General features: G+C 38.0%; 3 protein-coding genes across 7 annotated transcripts; all 3 read left to right on the top strand.

Moving 5' to 3' along the window:
- The first annotated feature begins 946 nt into the window (after window positions 1-946).
- On the top strand, window positions 947-7216 carry LOC133724391 (probable inactive receptor kinase At5g10020). The gene is made up of 3 exons (XM_062151102.1): window positions 947-2205; window positions 2823-4490; window positions 6399-7216. Exons 1-3 carry the CDS (start codon window positions 1281-1283, stop codon window positions 6974-6976), a joined length of 3171 nt encoding a protein of 1056 aa, XP_062007086.1. The 5' UTR covers window positions 947-1280; the 3' UTR covers window positions 6977-7216.
- Window positions 7217-8817: 1601 nt separating this feature from the next.
- Window positions 8818-15071, top strand: LOC133724389 (pentatricopeptide repeat-containing protein At4g19191, mitochondrial). Of its 5 annotated transcripts, none has more exons than XM_062151101.1 (5): window positions 8818-9012; window positions 10738-11748; window positions 12022-13365; window positions 13859-14482; window positions 14589-15071. In XM_062151101.1, the coding sequence occupies exons 2-3, from the start codon at window positions 10947-10949 to the stop codon at window positions 12870-12872; spliced, it is 1653 nt and encodes a 550-aa protein (XP_062007085.1). In that variant the 5' UTR covers window positions 8818-9012; window positions 10738-10946; the 3' UTR covers window positions 12873-13365; window positions 13859-14482; window positions 14589-15071. The 5 variants fall into 5 exon arrangements, with proteins under 5 accessions (XP_062007085.1, XP_062007082.1, XP_062007084.1 ...); XM_062151098.1 differs by adding an exon at window positions 9625-9703 and having other exon boundaries at window positions 10738-13365; XM_062151099.1 differs by lacking the exon at window positions 8818-9012 and adding exons at window positions 9045-9443; window positions 9625-9703 and having other exon boundaries at window positions 10738-13365.
- Window positions 13816-15480, top strand: LOC133725075 (wall-associated receptor kinase 17-like). The gene is made up of 4 exons (XM_062152126.1): window positions 13816-14209; window positions 14321-14482; window positions 14589-14889; window positions 14973-15480. The coding sequence occupies exons 1-4, from the start codon at window positions 13816-13818 to the stop codon at window positions 15478-15480; spliced, it is 1365 nt and encodes a 454-aa protein (XP_062008110.1).
- Window positions 15481-16721: the final 1241 nt, after the last annotated feature.

The following is a 16721-nucleotide window of genomic DNA, read 5'->3' as shown; positions in this document are numbered from 1 at the left end:
TTTTATTGTAATTCATATACTCAGCTAGTCGTTGTAAGAATCGAGAATTCTAGTTAATCTTACATTACTTAATGAGTATGCAATTGACCCTAAAAGCAAGATATCCCAAAATAAACGGGCCTAAAACCGCCTAGGGTTAGGTACGCAAAAACTATTCTCTACCTCTCTTCTATTCTTTTTTATAAAATGAGGAAAAATAGACATACAAGGTAACACACATATTTCCAATTTGGTACCACACTAGTCCTATACCTTACTTTATAGGTAGCTACAAGTCATCTTCGCCGTATTTATTAAAGAAGATTTTATGCTCTCACAATTGTCACTTAGGTTATATTAAAAATAAATACTAAAGATTATGTAGTAGGTTTGAAATACTAAGATCTTTAAATATTTAAATTGAAATCGAACAAGATAAGTTTAGAGGAAAACCGATCCAAATTGACTAGTTCGATTCAATTCAATTTTCAAATTTTTCAAAATTTTTGGCAACTCCTAGTTAAAAGTGCGTTGCATATTTGAATCTTCACAATTATTCCAGCTCTGCAACCCTCATTATGGAGCTCGACCTCACTACCTCCTTGTTCACAACATGAAAAATGAGAGAGAGTCAGATGAAAATGAGAAAGATAAATAACCGAATAAAAAACGACCTCTAAACTATTAATAGCTATGGAGGGGTAGATAATACATCTCAAAACAAAAACTAGAAAAATGAAAAAAAAAAAGAAAAAATTTATAAAGATCCAGCGTTCGATCATTCGCTTGTAAAAAACACCTCTTGAAGAGAGCCTTTATTCAAATCAGGTCTCGACTCAGTGTAATATTCTATTATCAAATGTGTTTCTTAGCTCCCGTCCAAGCCCCAAGTTGACAAAGGCGAGTCCGTTAACGGCGTTATGAAGCATGTGACGTGGTGGGGGCAGTGACCCGAACCCTATTATCACCACCCTCCCTCTCCTTCCTTTCCAGACTGTAGTTACTCACCTTCACCAACCAACACTCTCCACCTGACCCGAAACCGCCATTTTTAACGGAAAAATTTTCCTCCTTTCCTTTTAACCCTAAAACCCCAACTTAATAACCTCACACCCCCCACCCACATTTTCTCTCACACACCCTCTTCTCTTCTCTTCTCTCTCTTCTTGTCCAAATTTCCCCTCAAATCCCAATCTAGGGTTCCGAAATACTCTCCCTCTGGTCTCCACACAGACCCAAAGTCGTCTTCTTTCAACTTTTATCAATGAAATGAATGATTTTTAGAGTTGTTTCAGGCTCCGATGAACAGTTTCACTCTCACTCTTGTCTACTTGTTCTTTGTTTTGGCGGGTTCCGCCTACTCGGCCACCGAGTCGGAGCTCCGATCCCTCTACGAGTTCAAGAAAGGGATCCAAACTGACCCGCTCCGGAAAGTCCTCGACACATGGACCGACATCTCACTCAACCAAGCTCAGCCTTGCCCTCCCTGGACCGGCGTCTACTGCGACGACGGCGGCAATGTCGTCGCCGTGGCACTCGACGGCCTCGGCCTCGGCGGCGAGCTTAAGTTGAATACCCTCACTGGCCTCACTGCATTGCAAAACCTCAGTCTCGCCAACAATGACTTCACGGGTCGGGTCCCGCCCGCTCTGGGCGCAATGTCCTCTCTCCAGCACTTGGATCTGTCCGCGAACCGGTTCTACGGCCCGATCCCGTCCCGGATTAACGACTTGTGGGGCTTGAATTATCTCAACTTGTCCCGGAATCTCTTCAAAGGTGGGTTCCCGGGTCCGGCGTCGAATCTCAATCAGCTCAAAGTGTTCGATGTGCATTACAATCAGCTGTGGGGGGACATTTCGGATTTGTTGCAGGAGTTTCATAATGTGGAGTATGTTGATTTGAGCTGCAATGAGTTTTTCGGAGGGGTTGAGCTGGGTTCTGAGAACGTTTCGAGCTTATCCAACACTGTGCGTCACTTGAACTTCAGCCACAATAATCTGACCGGCCGGTTCTTTAAGGCTGATTCAATCGGGTTGTTTAGGAACTTGCGAGTTTTGGACTTGGGTGGGAATCAGATCACTGGGGAGCTTCCTTCATTTGGGTCGTTGCCGAATTTGCGAGTTTTGAGGCTGGCGAATAATCAGTTCTTTGGGGAAATACCGGAGGAGTTGCTACAGAGTTCTATTCCAATGGAGGAGTTGGATCTCAGTGGAAATGCTTTTACAGGTATGGACTTTTAACTCCATTTCCATTATGTGAAAGTGCTATGAAACTTTTAATCTTCCAAGCTTAGATCAGTGCTTGTTTTCATAGGCGTTTAAGTCACATGCGCTAGAACAATTACACTCTAATACACATTGAAGATGGAGATCTGAAGTTTAGTCTAAAGTCTTGTGTCTGCCTCAAAACCACCTCTGACTTTTTCGACGTGAATCAAGGCGTATCATAGGCCTTGGTCATAGATATTTTAACTTCAAACTGAAGAATTTTGGTTAAGTTTATATGGTTCTGTGTTTGGTAGGAAATAGTGAATCAAAAACTACTCTTGTATTTCTGTCTTATTCCTCTTTTTTAATTTTTTAATTTTTATTTATTTATTTTAAATATTTTTTAATTTTTACCATTTACTCTGTTGATTATTTGGATGTCTTCGAAGAGATTAGAAATCGTTGGACTATGCATGCAATTTTAGTCCAAACCAATTTTCCTCATCTTTACAAGTTATAAAATAACACACAGCAAACTATTAGAATATGGTTGTGTATATCATGGGTTCCTTTGCCTGAAAGTTATGAATTCAATGCTATAATAATATCTGATATTGTCATTATTTATATGCTCAGGTTCCATCACTGGAATTAACTCTACAACTTTGAAAGTCTTGAATCTGTCATCAAATGGTATGTCGGGCACATTGCAGAATGTGGATATGAGGAGTTGTGTTGTGGTAGATTTGAGCAGAAATAAGATTTCAGGTGATGTATCAATGTTGGAGAATATGGGTACTGCTTTAGAGGTTCTCGATTTGAGTTCAAACAATTTTTCTGGAAGCTTAGCAAACTTGACTATGCAGTTCGAGAGATTAACTACACTTAGTCTGAGAGATAATTTATTAGCAGGGTCTTTGCCTTCGATACTGAAGGCCTGCCCCAGACTCTCTACAGTGGACTTGAGTCAAAATGATTTCAGTGGGTCCATTCCTGGTAGTTTCTTCTCTTCACTGACATTGACAAGGTTGAATCTTTCACGAAATCACTTAAATGGGCCAATTCCTCTCCAAGGCGGACATGTAAGCGAATTCTTAGCTCTTCCTCCAGATTTGCCAATTGAGAATGTCGATCTCTCCAATAATTCTTTATCGGGTTCCCTTCCTCGGGACATTGGTAACATGGTGGAACTCAAATTGCTAAACCTTGCAAAGAATGAGTTTTCAGGAGAACTACCTAGTGAATTGAGTAAACTTGCTAAGTTGAAGTACCTTGATTTATCAGGTAACAAATTCAAGGGCGCAATTCCTGAGCAGCTTCCATCCAGCTTAATTGTATTTAATGTCTCCTATAACGATCTATCTGGTTCTGTTCCGGACAATTTAAAAAGCTTCCCCATGACTTCATTTCGTCCTGGAAATGAGTTGCTAAACTTACCAAATGATGATCGGGCTAGATCTTCAGTTCCAGGTCGTATTCCAGAACAAGGAAAGAGTCATACTTCGAAGGCTCATATTAGGATAGCAATCATTGTTGCTTCAGTTGGAGTTACTTTGATGATAGTTTTTGTTTTGTTGGTTTATCATCAGACACACCATAAAGGATTTCATGGAAGAAATGGATTTGGCGGCGAAAATACAGGGACAGATGTTAAGATTGGCAGATTCACACGTCCTTCATTTTTGAATTTCCAAACGAATGTTCAGCCTCCACCAACTTCATTGAGTTTTTCAAATGATCACTTGCTAAATTCACAATCCAGGTCATTGTCAGGGCAGGCAGAGTTTGTTCCAGAAATTGGGAAGCCTGTTTTACCTGGGGAAGCAGCAACGAGTTCTACACCTATGAATCTTCTTGATAACCAGCCTACAACTTCTGGAAGGAAGTCCTCCCCTGGTTCTCCACTATCTTCCTCACCTCGTTTTATAGAGGCATATGAGCAACCTGTAATACTGGATGTGTACTCACCAGATCGGTTGGCTGGAGAGCTGTTCTTCCTAGATGCTTCATTGCAATTTACAGCTGAGGAATTATCTCGAGCTCCTGCAGAAGTTCTGGGCAGAAGCAGCCATGGAACTCTGTACAAAGCTACTCTAGATAGTGGGCACATGTTGACTGTGAAATGGTTACGGGTGGGACTGGTCAAGCATAAGAAAGATTTTGCCAAGGAAGTCAAAAGGATTGGCTCTATAAGGCATCCAAACATTGTTCCATTACAGGCATACTATTGGGGGCCTAGGGAACAAGAGAGGCTTCTTTTAGCGGACTATGTTCAGGGAGATAGCTTGTCCCTACATCTTTATGGTAAGAGTTCTATAAACTTTTTAATTTGCCTAGTAGCAGTAAAATTAATTGCTCCCTTCAACCTATTTACTACATGGTTATTCGCACTCTTGAAAACTCTATGGTTTGGCCATTATAAAAATAAAAGTACACTTGATGAGGCTCAGGCCATAGAACTTAATAGTTTCACTTTATAGGTGTAGGCAAGTCATGATGAGAAAATTAGTCTCTTCAACCGTAGTGAATCATAGTAAATTGTGAAATCAATGTCATAGCCTACTGATGAGCAACATTGAAGGTTTAGTAGTGTGTTACCTACTTAGATGCGGCAACTCTTATTTCTTGTTATGAACATGAACATGATCATTTGTGGTGTGTTTGTCACTTTGTCTGCTGCTCTTTGGTTCATTTAATTATAGTGCTTGGTGTTGGTCATGATCAGTTTCCATGTCATTCTTAGAGTTATGTCAAACTAAAAAGCATGTTGTATAGATGTTTATGCTAATCTCTTTAATGGTTTAGAGCATTACTTTTTAGATATGAAATAAAGAATATGCTGATAACGGAATCATTGTGCACTAATATACTGATTGACACATAATATTATGTTGGCAATCTTCTATGGAGATAAATTTCTACAATGCGAGGCTGTGTTGAGGTCTGCTAGCAGGATGTTTTTTTTTTTTGGCACTTTTCTTTTGCAGTAAATGACATTTTCATCAATCAACCAGGGGAAGCTGAAATTGGTACCCAAGTCGGATTAGGTTCTAAAGTAATAATATTCCTCATGGGCCCATTCCCTTATAGTTTTTCACAAGTGCGAATAACCAATCTGTTAAGAAGATTGGTTCACATTACTGCTAGTTGTTCTTTCTCTTTTCAGTCAACCTTTGAATTTGAAACTAATTTCTATGTTGATACAACAAATCCACTTTGGACATGGTTACTGTCTATTAGGCTAATTTGTCTTGAGAAGTATAGACTCTTAATATGAAGATGCGTCTCAGAGGGACTTAAATTGACAGTCAGAAAAGATTGACAGGTGCTCACATAAAGATTAAGCATGTAAATTGAATTAAATGAAGAGTACTCAAAGTAGAAAAAATGGATAAAACTCCCAGTCTCCTTTTACTGTATGGTTTGTATGATACGGGGAGAATGAATTTTGAATATTGGTATATTGTACTGCTTATTTGTCGTGGCTCGAATATATGAATGGTAGCCAGTCCTTTTGTAATTTTGGTTAATGGTAAGAACTCTATGCCAATCTGACCCATTCGAATTTCCATGTCTTGTGGCGTGGACATCTCGGCATTTCATCTTTTGAGCCTTAACAGGTTGTATACCATTATTTTCGATACAATCAGAGAAATTATAGAGGAACAATTGTCTGAGTAATGGTATGTGACTACAAAAAAAGAAAAGAAATGGGTATATAGATGCCATAATGACCTGCTGCCTTGACAGTATGAGAAGGCGGGGGGTCTCTGGAATTTTGGAACTGCTATTAGTGGGTTGATGATCATCATTATCTGGATCACTTGTTTTGTGTTTGTGTGGAAATGATCATGAGAATTGCAGTAGTGTGATAATCATTATGTCTCTGTTATGCTGCCTTTTGTTCTAGCTCCACATATAATGGAAATATAGATAAGATGACCGAGGGTAACTTGTTTGTTTGTTTTGAATTGTGGTAATTTGTCTATTTGTTGGCATGAAACAATTATTAATATGTCGGTACTTGTGCTTTCATAGATACCATGATCTTTCAATCTTGATTTACATGTACTTGTTTTAGTTACATGTGTTATATGTTTTTTTCTGTTAAACAATTATTAATATGTCGGTACAATGTGTTTTTTTCTGTTAGCTTCTAAGTTTTCATTCATTTATATGTTTCTAAGTATCATGTGTGTATATTGTTCACAGAGAGCACGCCTCGGAGGTACTCCCCGTTATCATTCAACCAGAGGCTAAAAGTAGCTGTGGAGGTTGCTCGATGTTTGCTATACCTACATGATAGAGGCCTGCCCCATGGGAACTTAAAGCCAACTAATGTAATCCTGGCAGGTCCTGAGTACCATCCTCGGCTTACTGATTACAGTCTTCACCGTCTAATGACACCAGCTGGCATTGCGGAGCAGTTTTTAAATATGGGAGCTCTTGGATACCGTGCTCCAGAACTTGCTACTGCAGCAAAACCAGTCCCTTCTTTCAAAGCTGACGTTTATGCCTTTGGAGTGATTTTGATGGAAATGTTAACCAGAAGAAGTGCTGGTGACATTATATCGGGTCAGTCAGGGGCGGTTGACCTTACAGACTGGGTTCGGCTTTGTGATCAAGAAGGACGAGGAATGGATTGCATCGACAGAGACATTGCTGGTGGAGAAGAACCCTCAAAAGCAATGGATGAATTGCTTGCAATATCACTGAGGTGTATTCTCCCTGTAAATGAGAGGCCTAACATCAGACAAGTATTTGACAACCTCTGTTCTATATCTCTTTGAAATTTTTGTAAATGCGTCTTGGAATTAGTTTTTATTTGTTCCTTGACCCAATTTTTTTTTGTTCATTATTATTATTTTTTCCTTCTTCAATTGGTTTCTAGCCTTCTGATTTGGGGCTAATTGTCACATTTTTTTTTTTTTGGAATTTTTTCTTGTAAAGGGATAACCCATCCATTGACTAGTTGACTGTGTTTTTGAGTTTGATATTAAATTGACAACGATTGCCCTTCTTTGTGTTCTTTGTTTTCTACGTTTGGAGTACTGTACAGATATCAAAAGGATGTGTTCATTACCAATTATCTTTATTCCTTTTTTTCTTGATCACCTGAAAATTATGAGATATGTCAAAAGAAAAAAAAGGGGTTAAAATGTCACTCTTTGAATTTAAACTATAGAGAAACCAAAGTAAATCTTGAGCTGCAAATTGAGCACTCCAACATTCCAACTTAACATTGGCCAATGCTACATATCTTGGGTGATACTCTTGCTGAAATTGTCCATGAGGTTAGCTTGGCGAGTGCACATTCCGGAACAATCACCTTCTGTTGTGGAAAAGTTTGTTTCTGGGCATTATATTGGGAAAATACTCTGTCTAGATGAGTTTGTCTAATATTTTTTTATTCTCCGTTAAATATTGTAATTTTCGTAATCTGAATCATTTATTTTCTAAATCACAATTTAAAAAATCATCGGCACAAATTTTTTTTATCAAAACTTGATGATTGATGTATACAATTGCATTAAACTAATGAATATGTCAGAAAATGTAGTTATCATGATACTTGATACCCTCCGAGGTTCCAAGATCAATCTGGTGCCTTTCAATAAAGAATTTGAGTGTATCTTACCTACTCTACAAAAATTTCTTTTCTCTAGGTACCTTCTCCTAATAATTGAACCCAGTAAGACTTTTCTAACCTAACTTAGCCTGAGCTGACAAATTAGCACCACCTAATCTCCCATTGATTTAGGCCTACAAAGTACAAACACCTAAACTCCCTATAGGACTATTTTTTTTGGTAACATGGGGGGCCTAAAAAGACCCAAAAATAAGAAAACTAATTGCACCGGTGTAAACTCTCTATTATCAGAGTAAATGCACCGGTGGACCCAATTGCTAATCAATTGGGTCATTGGGTGAGAAATGCTTGAATTGTTGAATACACGCCTTACTACCTCAGTAACCAAATTGACTTTGATGGTGGGCTCCACATGCACGTGGGCCTGCTATTAACGGGTATTTTTTGTTTGTTTAGCCGTGTGCAACGGTCATTTCCAACGACTGCAATTAAATACACTGATAATTTTTTTTTTTTTTTTTAGTCTTTCACCCCAAAACTAATCCGAAAAGTTAAAAAAAAATCTTAAATATATTTCCAAAAATTCTACAAGTACCCATTCCCTCATCTTAATTTTTCACACCAAAGTTTTCAAAAATTTAAGCTTAACATTATTTTGAATTAATGAATTATTCAATTTTGAAGTGTGAATACTAAATAGTGGATTGACAGACATATTGCCTTTTATTGGTGCGTTGTACAAACCGGAGGCAATTGTCAATTTTAGATTAATAGTGGATTTGTAGTACCAATTTGGTTGGCAAGTGCCGTTGGTTCATGGGTGCATTTGCTCTTAGAAACTTTCCTCTAAGTCTGAAAGCTTCACTCAAATCATCAAGGAGACATTGATAACTTGAGGAGGAGGTTGCTCCATGTTAGATAGTATAGTTTTACCAAAAGAAAAGAAAAAACTAGTAAAAGAAAGAAAATAACAAAACAAAATTTTACTCTTAACCCTAAGCAGTATGAAAGGACAACTAAACCCCATTTTGAAAGCTCAAAACTTCACACACCAAGTATGAAGGGAGCTTCAGTTTTATCCTCTGCAAACACCATTTTGGGTCTCTCTCTCTCATATTTCCCGCCATTAACTTTTGAAAAGGCTTTCTCTTTGGAGTTTCCAACACAAACCGATCTCTGTGCCTCTCGAATCCCAATTTGGGAAATTGAGCTGAGACCCTAATTGGCCAATTTCAGGTATTTCTAACTGTAAAGTTCTGATTTTTAATTTTGGATGAACTATTGGGTCCTTTGATTTACTGTGCATGTCTTGTGAATATCTCAGTTTTGATTTGGGTTTCCTTTTTGGCATAGAAAGTGCTCATCTTTTTATGGTTTGTGAAAGAATCTGTACTATGACATATGGGTATTAGAAATGGGCTATTGGAATTGGTTCAAGTACAGCAAGGCCATTAGGGTTTAAGATATTGGAGTGGTGACTGAGTTTATGGGTTAGGTAACGTTTTTATTGTGAGAGTAGTATTACCAAACTGAGCTCTGAGTCTCTTTGGCAGAATTGGTCTTTGTTGATATCTGTGTTCAAAATTTAGTTGCTAACTTCAAAGTTTCGAAACCGACATTTTCAGAAGATCTATGTCAAAAGTTTTCCGCAATACAGAATTTACCAGGTAGTTAGTTATCTATCTCAGTTTAATCGCGTGCTCTCTATGAAAATTTATCTTCTGATATCTCCCACATTGACCATATGAATGGCTGCTTGCTGTCTAGTGTATTCACTTTCAAGGAAGTGAAACATAGGTTATTATGGTTTCTAAGGTAAACTGACTAGTCATAATGCCACTGTTTTAGAATTGACTGTCATCAACAGTTTCTTCGCCGCTGAAGCTGAAACCTTTATACTTCTAAACTAACCTGCAGCAGTCTGGATGTAAGAATCTTTTTTGGACTCTACTATGCTGATATTTTGCCTTTGACATGTTGCTCTTACATATGTTTCTTTCTACTCCTTATAACCTGCAGTGCATCTAGCTTATGTATGAGAATCACCAATCAGCTGTTGTGCTTATATTGCTTCAGAGGAGTGGATTAAGGATATATTTACAATAACACAATGTAAAAGAAATGTTTATATTTTTGTGTAGATATATACACAACAAATGAACAGTTTTCCTTCGAAAAGTGTGTTTAATTTGGAACATGGTATAATTTGTATAGCTTAGCTTGACCTAGGATATACTTCATCATAAGTTTGAGTTGTAGCATAACAGATTGATATTGGTGAATGATATCACCATGTGGACCAGATCTCATACTTAAGTTCTGGATATTCTGCTTCTAGTTGTCCTTTGCTTTCTTCTTCTTCTTCTTGTGACATTGGTCTGTGATTTTATCGTGAATGTGTATCTATTTCTGTATTCTGTATCGAACAAGGTAAAACTTGTATCTCAAAGCTTAACCTTGTAAGTTCTTCATCATTTGTTTGCCATATAGCCAAACTCATCTTAGATCACAGTTCCTTGTTTCCAAAGTGGGATCACTGTGGCTACAGGACCTCTTATATAGTTTTGATTATTCTACTTTGGTAGTTCCAGTTATTTTACTCTGTTCTTGTGCTGCATTCTACTTTCATTTTGTTTTGTTCCTGTTTTCTTTAATAATCCCTATTGATGAAGATGTATGCATATACTTTATCAATTACTGGCAATCTGATTGTGTAATTTTGGTCTCAAAATTTGGTCAACTGTATTACCATAAATCCATAATTGTTGCATATATACAAGAATTCAAAGTCATGAACTCATCAAGGTTATGGGGTAGTTCAAACTGGTTCATGGGTCTTCATAGCTCACCTGCTGATGCTTTTGGTGTGGATTTCATGCGTGTTCTAAGATATCTAGTATTATTGTTTTGAACTTAGTGATATAAGCTACTTGATAAGTTCATATTGATGCATCTTGATAGGTTATCTTCCTCAGCCAGTAGCAGCAAGAGAGACGACAATATTTGGGTGTCTTGTCCAAGACTGCATCAAGTGATCGCAGTAATTTCTTCTCAACAATTGAAGAACATGACAGAAGCCATACACGCTGCTCTAAAAATGGTGTGCTTTGTGATCTAAAGAGATCGGAGTCTCTCTTTTACCCTTTCTCCCACAGTGAAGACAATGAGACATGGTGCGTTTTCCAAAACTCTCAACCGCTGCTGCATGGAATTCCATTATACGAGAATCTGTAAACCAAAGCCATCCCCAAAAAGCCCTCCTTCTCTTTTGTCAGATGAAGCAAAATGGTTTGGAACCTAACAACTTTACCTTTCCCTTCTTGGCTAAAGCATGTGCCAAGCTCTCCAACCTCAAATTATCCCAGACCATTCACACCCATGTTGTAAAATCACCATTTCAGTCTGATATCTTTGTGCAAACAGCTATTCTAGATATGTATGTCAAGTGTAATCAATTGTGTGATGCTTACAACCTGTTCGAGAAAATTACCATGAAAGACACGGCTTCCTGCAATGTGATGCTTATGGGTTTTGTGCAGTCGGGTTTTCTTGATAAAGTGTTATGTTTGGTCCATGACATGAGGTTTGCCGGGATTCAGCCTGATACAATTACGGTTATGGGGTTGATTCAGGCGAGTTTGGCTACAAAGAATTTGGAATTGGTGAAATCAATTCATGCGTTTGGAATTCAAATTGGGATAGAATGCGATGTTTCAATGGCTAATACTTGGATCTCTGCCTATTCCAAATGTGCTGATTTGGAGTCAGCCAAGGCTATATTTGATAGGATTGACATGGGTGTGAGGACTGTTGTCTCATGGAATTCGATGATAGCGGGATATTCAAACTCAAATAAATTTCTTGATGTTCTAAATGTTTACAAACAGATGTTGTCTGATGGATACAGACCTGATATAAGCACTATTTTAAGCGTCCTTTCTTCCTGCAATCAATCCAATAAATTGGTCCAAGGTATGCTGATTCATTGTCAAGGAATTCAACTGGGCTGTGATTCTGATATTTTTGTTATCAATGACCTTATATCTATGTATTCCAAGTGTGGTGATATACTTTCTGCTAGGTTTTTATTCGATGGCATGCATGATAGAACTTGTGTCTCATGGACTGCTATGATCAGCGGGTATGCTGAAAATGGGAACCTGAATGAGGCGCTTGAGTTGTTTCATTTTATGGAAGCAGCTGGTGAGAAACCTGATTTGGTTACTGTTCTTTCTCTCATTTCAGGCTGTGGTCATACAGGAGCACTTGATCATGGAAAATGGATCCATAACTATGCCTTTTCAAATGGTTTAAGAGACAATACAGTAGTTTGCAATGCACTAATTGACATGTATGCAAAATGTGGAAATATAAACAATGCTCGAGAGCTCTTCTACACCTTGCCAGTGACAACTGTTGTTTCCTGGACATCTATGATCGCGGGGTATGCTCTGAATGGTCAATACAAGGAAGCTCTGGACCTTTTCTATTTGATGCTGGAGACAGGCATGAAACCAAACCGCTTAACATTTCTTGCTATTCTTCAAGCTTGTACTCATGCAGGTCTGCTTGAGAAAGGAATGGAGTTCTTTAACAAGATGACAGAAGTTTATTATATGAATCCTGGGGTAGATCATTATTCGTGTATGGTCAATCTTCTTGGACGTAAAGGAAAATTAGAAGAAGCAGTGGAGCTTGTTAAAAGTATGCCAATGAAACCTGATGCTGGCATATGGGGTGCGTTACTTAGTGCTTGCAGGATTCACCATAACATGGAGATTGGTGAATATGCATTTAGCCGTCTCCTTGAGTTAGAGCCCCGGGTTGCAGTTCCATATGTGGAGATGGCTAACATATATGCATCACAGAGAAGGTGGGATGAAGTTGCTGCATTAAGAACAGTGATGAAATTTAACAAAGTGAAAAAGCTTCCTGGGCAGAGCCTTGTTCATGTTAATGGGAAGCCTCATGTATTTACAGTTGAAGATAGTGGTCATCCTGAAGCCTTATTTATATATGCAATGATAGGTACTTTGGATTTGCAGTCGAAAGAAGAACACACCACGCTCAAAGAGGTTGGTGACATGATTAATTAAAGATAACTATTTTTTCTCAGGATAACATCAAATGATTGATGAGCCGATATTTCATTCAAATAATGATAGTCTGTAGTAAAGAAGCCAAATGGTATCCTCTTATCAATCCAAACACTAATGGAGCTGGTGATTTTGAGAGACGCTGTATTTGAAGAACCCTCCAATTTTGAATGTTCTTTAACAGATGAAAGTTCAGAAAGCTTTATTCCTTCCAATCCAGAACCAAGTCCCAGACATATTGCCTTTGATATCATATTATATGCAATTTGGTGAAAAAAGGGAGGAAATTGGATTAGAAACAATTGGCACAATATTTATGTAAGCAGTTGATGATCAAAAGTTACCTGATGATAATTATTTGACATCATGTGGATCCATCCAGAGCCATGAGGATTCAAGTCTCTAGTAACTTCAGTTATGAATTATGGATGTCTAAAAAGTTGTTTCTCAAGGATATAGCAAAAGATTCAGGGCAGCACTCAGAGAGAACAAGGTATGATTCATCACCAGATTAATAATACATCAAATAGACAAACTAAGAATTGGTCAACTTTATTAATTCCAAAACACCTTGTTTTTTCATTTTACATTTCTTATTTTATTTATTTTCATAATCATAAATTCCACAATGTATTTTTAAATACCATTGTAGAGTTGTTTTGCAAGACACTAGAAGTATAGTTTTTCAGGGCCTCAAATGATTAAAAAAGGACCTTTGTGAGAAAAAGTTTTCCAAAATAAGGACCTCAGAAAAGTTTGCCTGTTTTTGAATATTATGTGAATAATCTAAGATTTTGGCCGCATCTCCATTCTCCAAAATTGGGCAGGAGCAAGTCTGAGTGAACCATCTTCTATATATACACCAGAACTAACATTCTTTCAGATAAATTGTCTAGAGAGGATTTCCTGAGTCAATTTTGGTCAAGAATTTATCTTGCACAACATGCTCTCTCGCTGTACCTTAGCTTCACTGTTTCTGTTGACAGGAATTGCTCTGGAAGCCAACACCATGCTGAGCTACCAAGAAGATTGTGGAGATCTCAATATCACACTTCCATACCAAAATGATTTTGAGGTAGCAAAACTTTCTTCCACCCATCTAAGTGATTTAACAATCTTGGACACTCCAAACAAGGTTACAGTCATAGGTTGTGAATACTCCTTTGATTTTGTGAGAGGGACAAACAAGGCACCACCCAACAACAACACCAACAATAGTCTGACTCATGCATCTTGTTCTAGTAGTATTGGCTGTTGCAGTTCTTCCATTCAGACCATTCCCAGAGGCTTCAGGTCTTTCTTTACTATGGAAGAAATGAGCATTACAGGAAACACCAGTAATAACAGATGGAATCAAACTTTTGCAGTAGGATACTGCGAAAGTTCTTTTAGTCTGAGCATGGAAAAGTTGCCTAAGATAGGATGAAGTTTCTTGTTTGATCACTCAGAACCATTTAGCAGTGAAGCAGAAAACCTTCTTAAACTTGGTACAGTGAGAAAACCGGAAGCTTATGATGGAATTTCAAAGACAAGACGGGAATTGTACCACATTAAAAATGGTAAAGATTCCATTCCATACATCTCAGTCTTTCCAGTAAATCTGATTCTTGGTAAGTCATACGGTGCCCTGCAGTAGTACAGTTATTGATTGATACTAATTATATTTGTATTTTTTTAAGAGTATATTGAATTTAATATGTAAAACTTACCCTGCAGGTCTTGGCTCTTGTTGCTCAATTCTTTTGTTTGTGATATCTGGGGTTTATTCGAGTGTGAAGAATCTAAGGTTTATTAAGCTCAAAACCAATTTCTTCAAGAAAAATGGGGGCATATTGCTAGAGCAGCATATTGCTTCACATGGAGATGGAATGACAACAATATTTACAGCTGAGCAGCTAGAAATGGCTACTAACTGTTACCAAAGAATTTTACGCGATAAAGTAGTGGAGGGCCAAGTCAGGAGTTTTATAAATGAGATTATTGCTCTTGCCCAAATGAATCATGAGAATTTGGTGAAGTTCATTGGCTGCTGTTTAGAGACTGATGCTCCGATTTTGTTTATGAACTTGCCTCTAATGGAACCCTTTTCGACTGCATTAGTCACTCCAATGGGAAAGTTACGTTGCCTTGGAATATCCTCCTAAAGATAGCCTCAGAATCTGCAGCTGCTCTTGCTTATATTCATTCTTCTGCAGGAGTTCACTCAAAACACATCATCCATGGCAATGTCAAGTCTTCCAACATATTGTTAACTGATAATTTCACAGCCAAAGTCTCTGGTTTTTGGCCTTCGAGGTTAGTTCCTGCTAATGAATCTCAGATGGGCACATTGCTTCTAAGGACACTAGGTTATATGGACCCAGGGTATCTTTGCATAGGCCAACTGACAGATAAGAGTGATGTTTATAGCTTCGGAGTCGTTTTGGTAGAGATCTTAACCCGGGAAAAACCTATTTCATTTGACAGACCAGAAAGTCAAAGAATCATTGCTTCTCATTTTGTTTCATCCATTGAATTAAAAGATGGTTTCTTTCATGTTGTTGATCCACAAGTTTTAAACGAGGGAAATCGAGAACAAGTAAGAGCAGTTGCAGAGCTTGCAAAGTGATGCCTCCATATGAACAGTGCGGAAAGGCCCTCAATGAAAGAAGTCGCCGGAGAGTTGCAGAGGCTGTCTGGCATGTGTCCTACAGTAGTCTGAATAATTTTGGCCAAAACAACGAAGGGTTACAGTAGCTTTCCTGGCATGTGTGGTGAATACTTGTAAATTAATGTCAGTTTACTAAAGTGTTTCTATCAATACTGATGAATGCTTTGGGACAAAATTAAAATTATAATATCAATGCAATCTTTTGAGATAAACACAATGAGCTTGCTTGATGAGGCTGTTACTTTTGTCTGTTAGTACTGAGAATCATCGTCGAGTACCAGCTAGAGAGTTGTGCAAGCATATATGCTGTGCCAAATTGCCAATTCGATCAGTGTAGCTCAGAGCCTATTGTTAAGAACAAGGTAGAAGATTACAAATAACTGCGTCAGAACCTAAACTCCTCTGTATACATCACTGAAATTGGATTCGGTAGAAGTACGACACGGTGGACTATTGATCTTTCTCTGGTACCAACCAATTTAAGACCTCATCGATCAAGTTGGTGATAATGTTAGTTCTTTGATCAACAAAAGAAGAAATTTGGTTGTGGCACAAACATTGGGGCACTCATCTTTGGGTTATCTTCAACTTTTATTGTTCTCTCAGCGCTAGGTGTTGACAAGTATTGTGAAACATGTGTGTTATTGTTAGCTAAGAGCCATCAAATTCTCTTCTAGTGTGAGAAGATCGATTTACGTGAATGATTACGTGTTTTATAGATAAATGCACTCGCATGACTAGAGAGAACTTTAACGCTCATGGCATTATCCACCAAACTTCCTCTGCCTATATTGATCCATTCACACCAGATTAGACTGTCGTTGGCAAGAGCCGGTAGTTGTTCGAAGTTGCCTGAGCCTTTCTCCTTGACAAATGACAATCATGTAGCTTCGATCAATTCAGTATGTTGAATTATACCTGTGCTTCAATCCATGTCTCATTCAACTGAACAGAAAAACAGAAACATAAACAAATAAAAATAAAATAAATAAAAAAAATTTCCGGTGCCAGGATTCGAACCTGGAAGGTAAATTGATATTTTCCAAAGCTTTGTGCTACACCGGACTTGATGCTAAAGTATGATTTGTGTACTAATTTATACGTTGGGAGAAGCAACAGGACTTGACCATGGGAAAATAAAATAGTTACCCTGCAGGTCTTGGATGTGGTTTCTTAATTATTTTGTTTGTGATATCTAG

The sequence above is a fragment of the Rosa rugosa genome, chromosome 1, assembly GCF_958449725.1.
Source record: "Rosa rugosa chromosome 1, drRosRugo1.1, whole genome shotgun sequence".
Classification (NCBI taxonomy): Eukaryota; Viridiplantae; Streptophyta; class Magnoliopsida; order Rosales; family Rosaceae; genus Rosa; species Rosa rugosa.
The sequence above is the reverse complement of the archived record's forward strand: the minus strand, read 5'-3'. Positions and strand labels throughout refer to the sequence as shown.

Coding starts and splice junctions, on each gene's coding strand:
- LOC133724389 (XM_062151100.1), top strand. CDS start 10,947: ATGGTGCGTTTTCCAAAACTCTCAACCGCTGCTGCATGGAATTCCATT.
- LOC133725075 (XM_062152126.1), top strand. CDS start 13,816: ATGCTCTCTCGCTGTACCTTAGCTTCACTGTTTCTGTTGACAGGAATT. Junction 14,210..14,320: donor GAGCATTACAGGAAACACCA/GTAATAACAGAT, acceptor TTGATCACTCAG/AACCATTTAGCAGTGAAGCA. Junction 14,483..14,588: donor TCCAGTAAATCTGATTCTTG/GTAAGTCATACG, acceptor CTTACCCTGCAG/GTCTTGGCTCTTGTTGCTCA.
- LOC133724391 (XM_062151102.1), top strand. CDS start 1,281: ATGAACAGTTTCACTCTCACTCTTGTCTACTTGTTCTTTGTTTTGGCG. Junction 2,206..2,822: donor CAGTGGAAATGCTTTTACAG/GTATGGACTTTT, acceptor TTATATGCTCAG/GTTCCATCACTGGAATTAAC. Junction 4,491..6,398: donor CTTGTCCCTACATCTTTATG/GTAAGAGTTCTA, acceptor TATTGTTCACAG/AGAGCACGCCTCGGAGGTAC.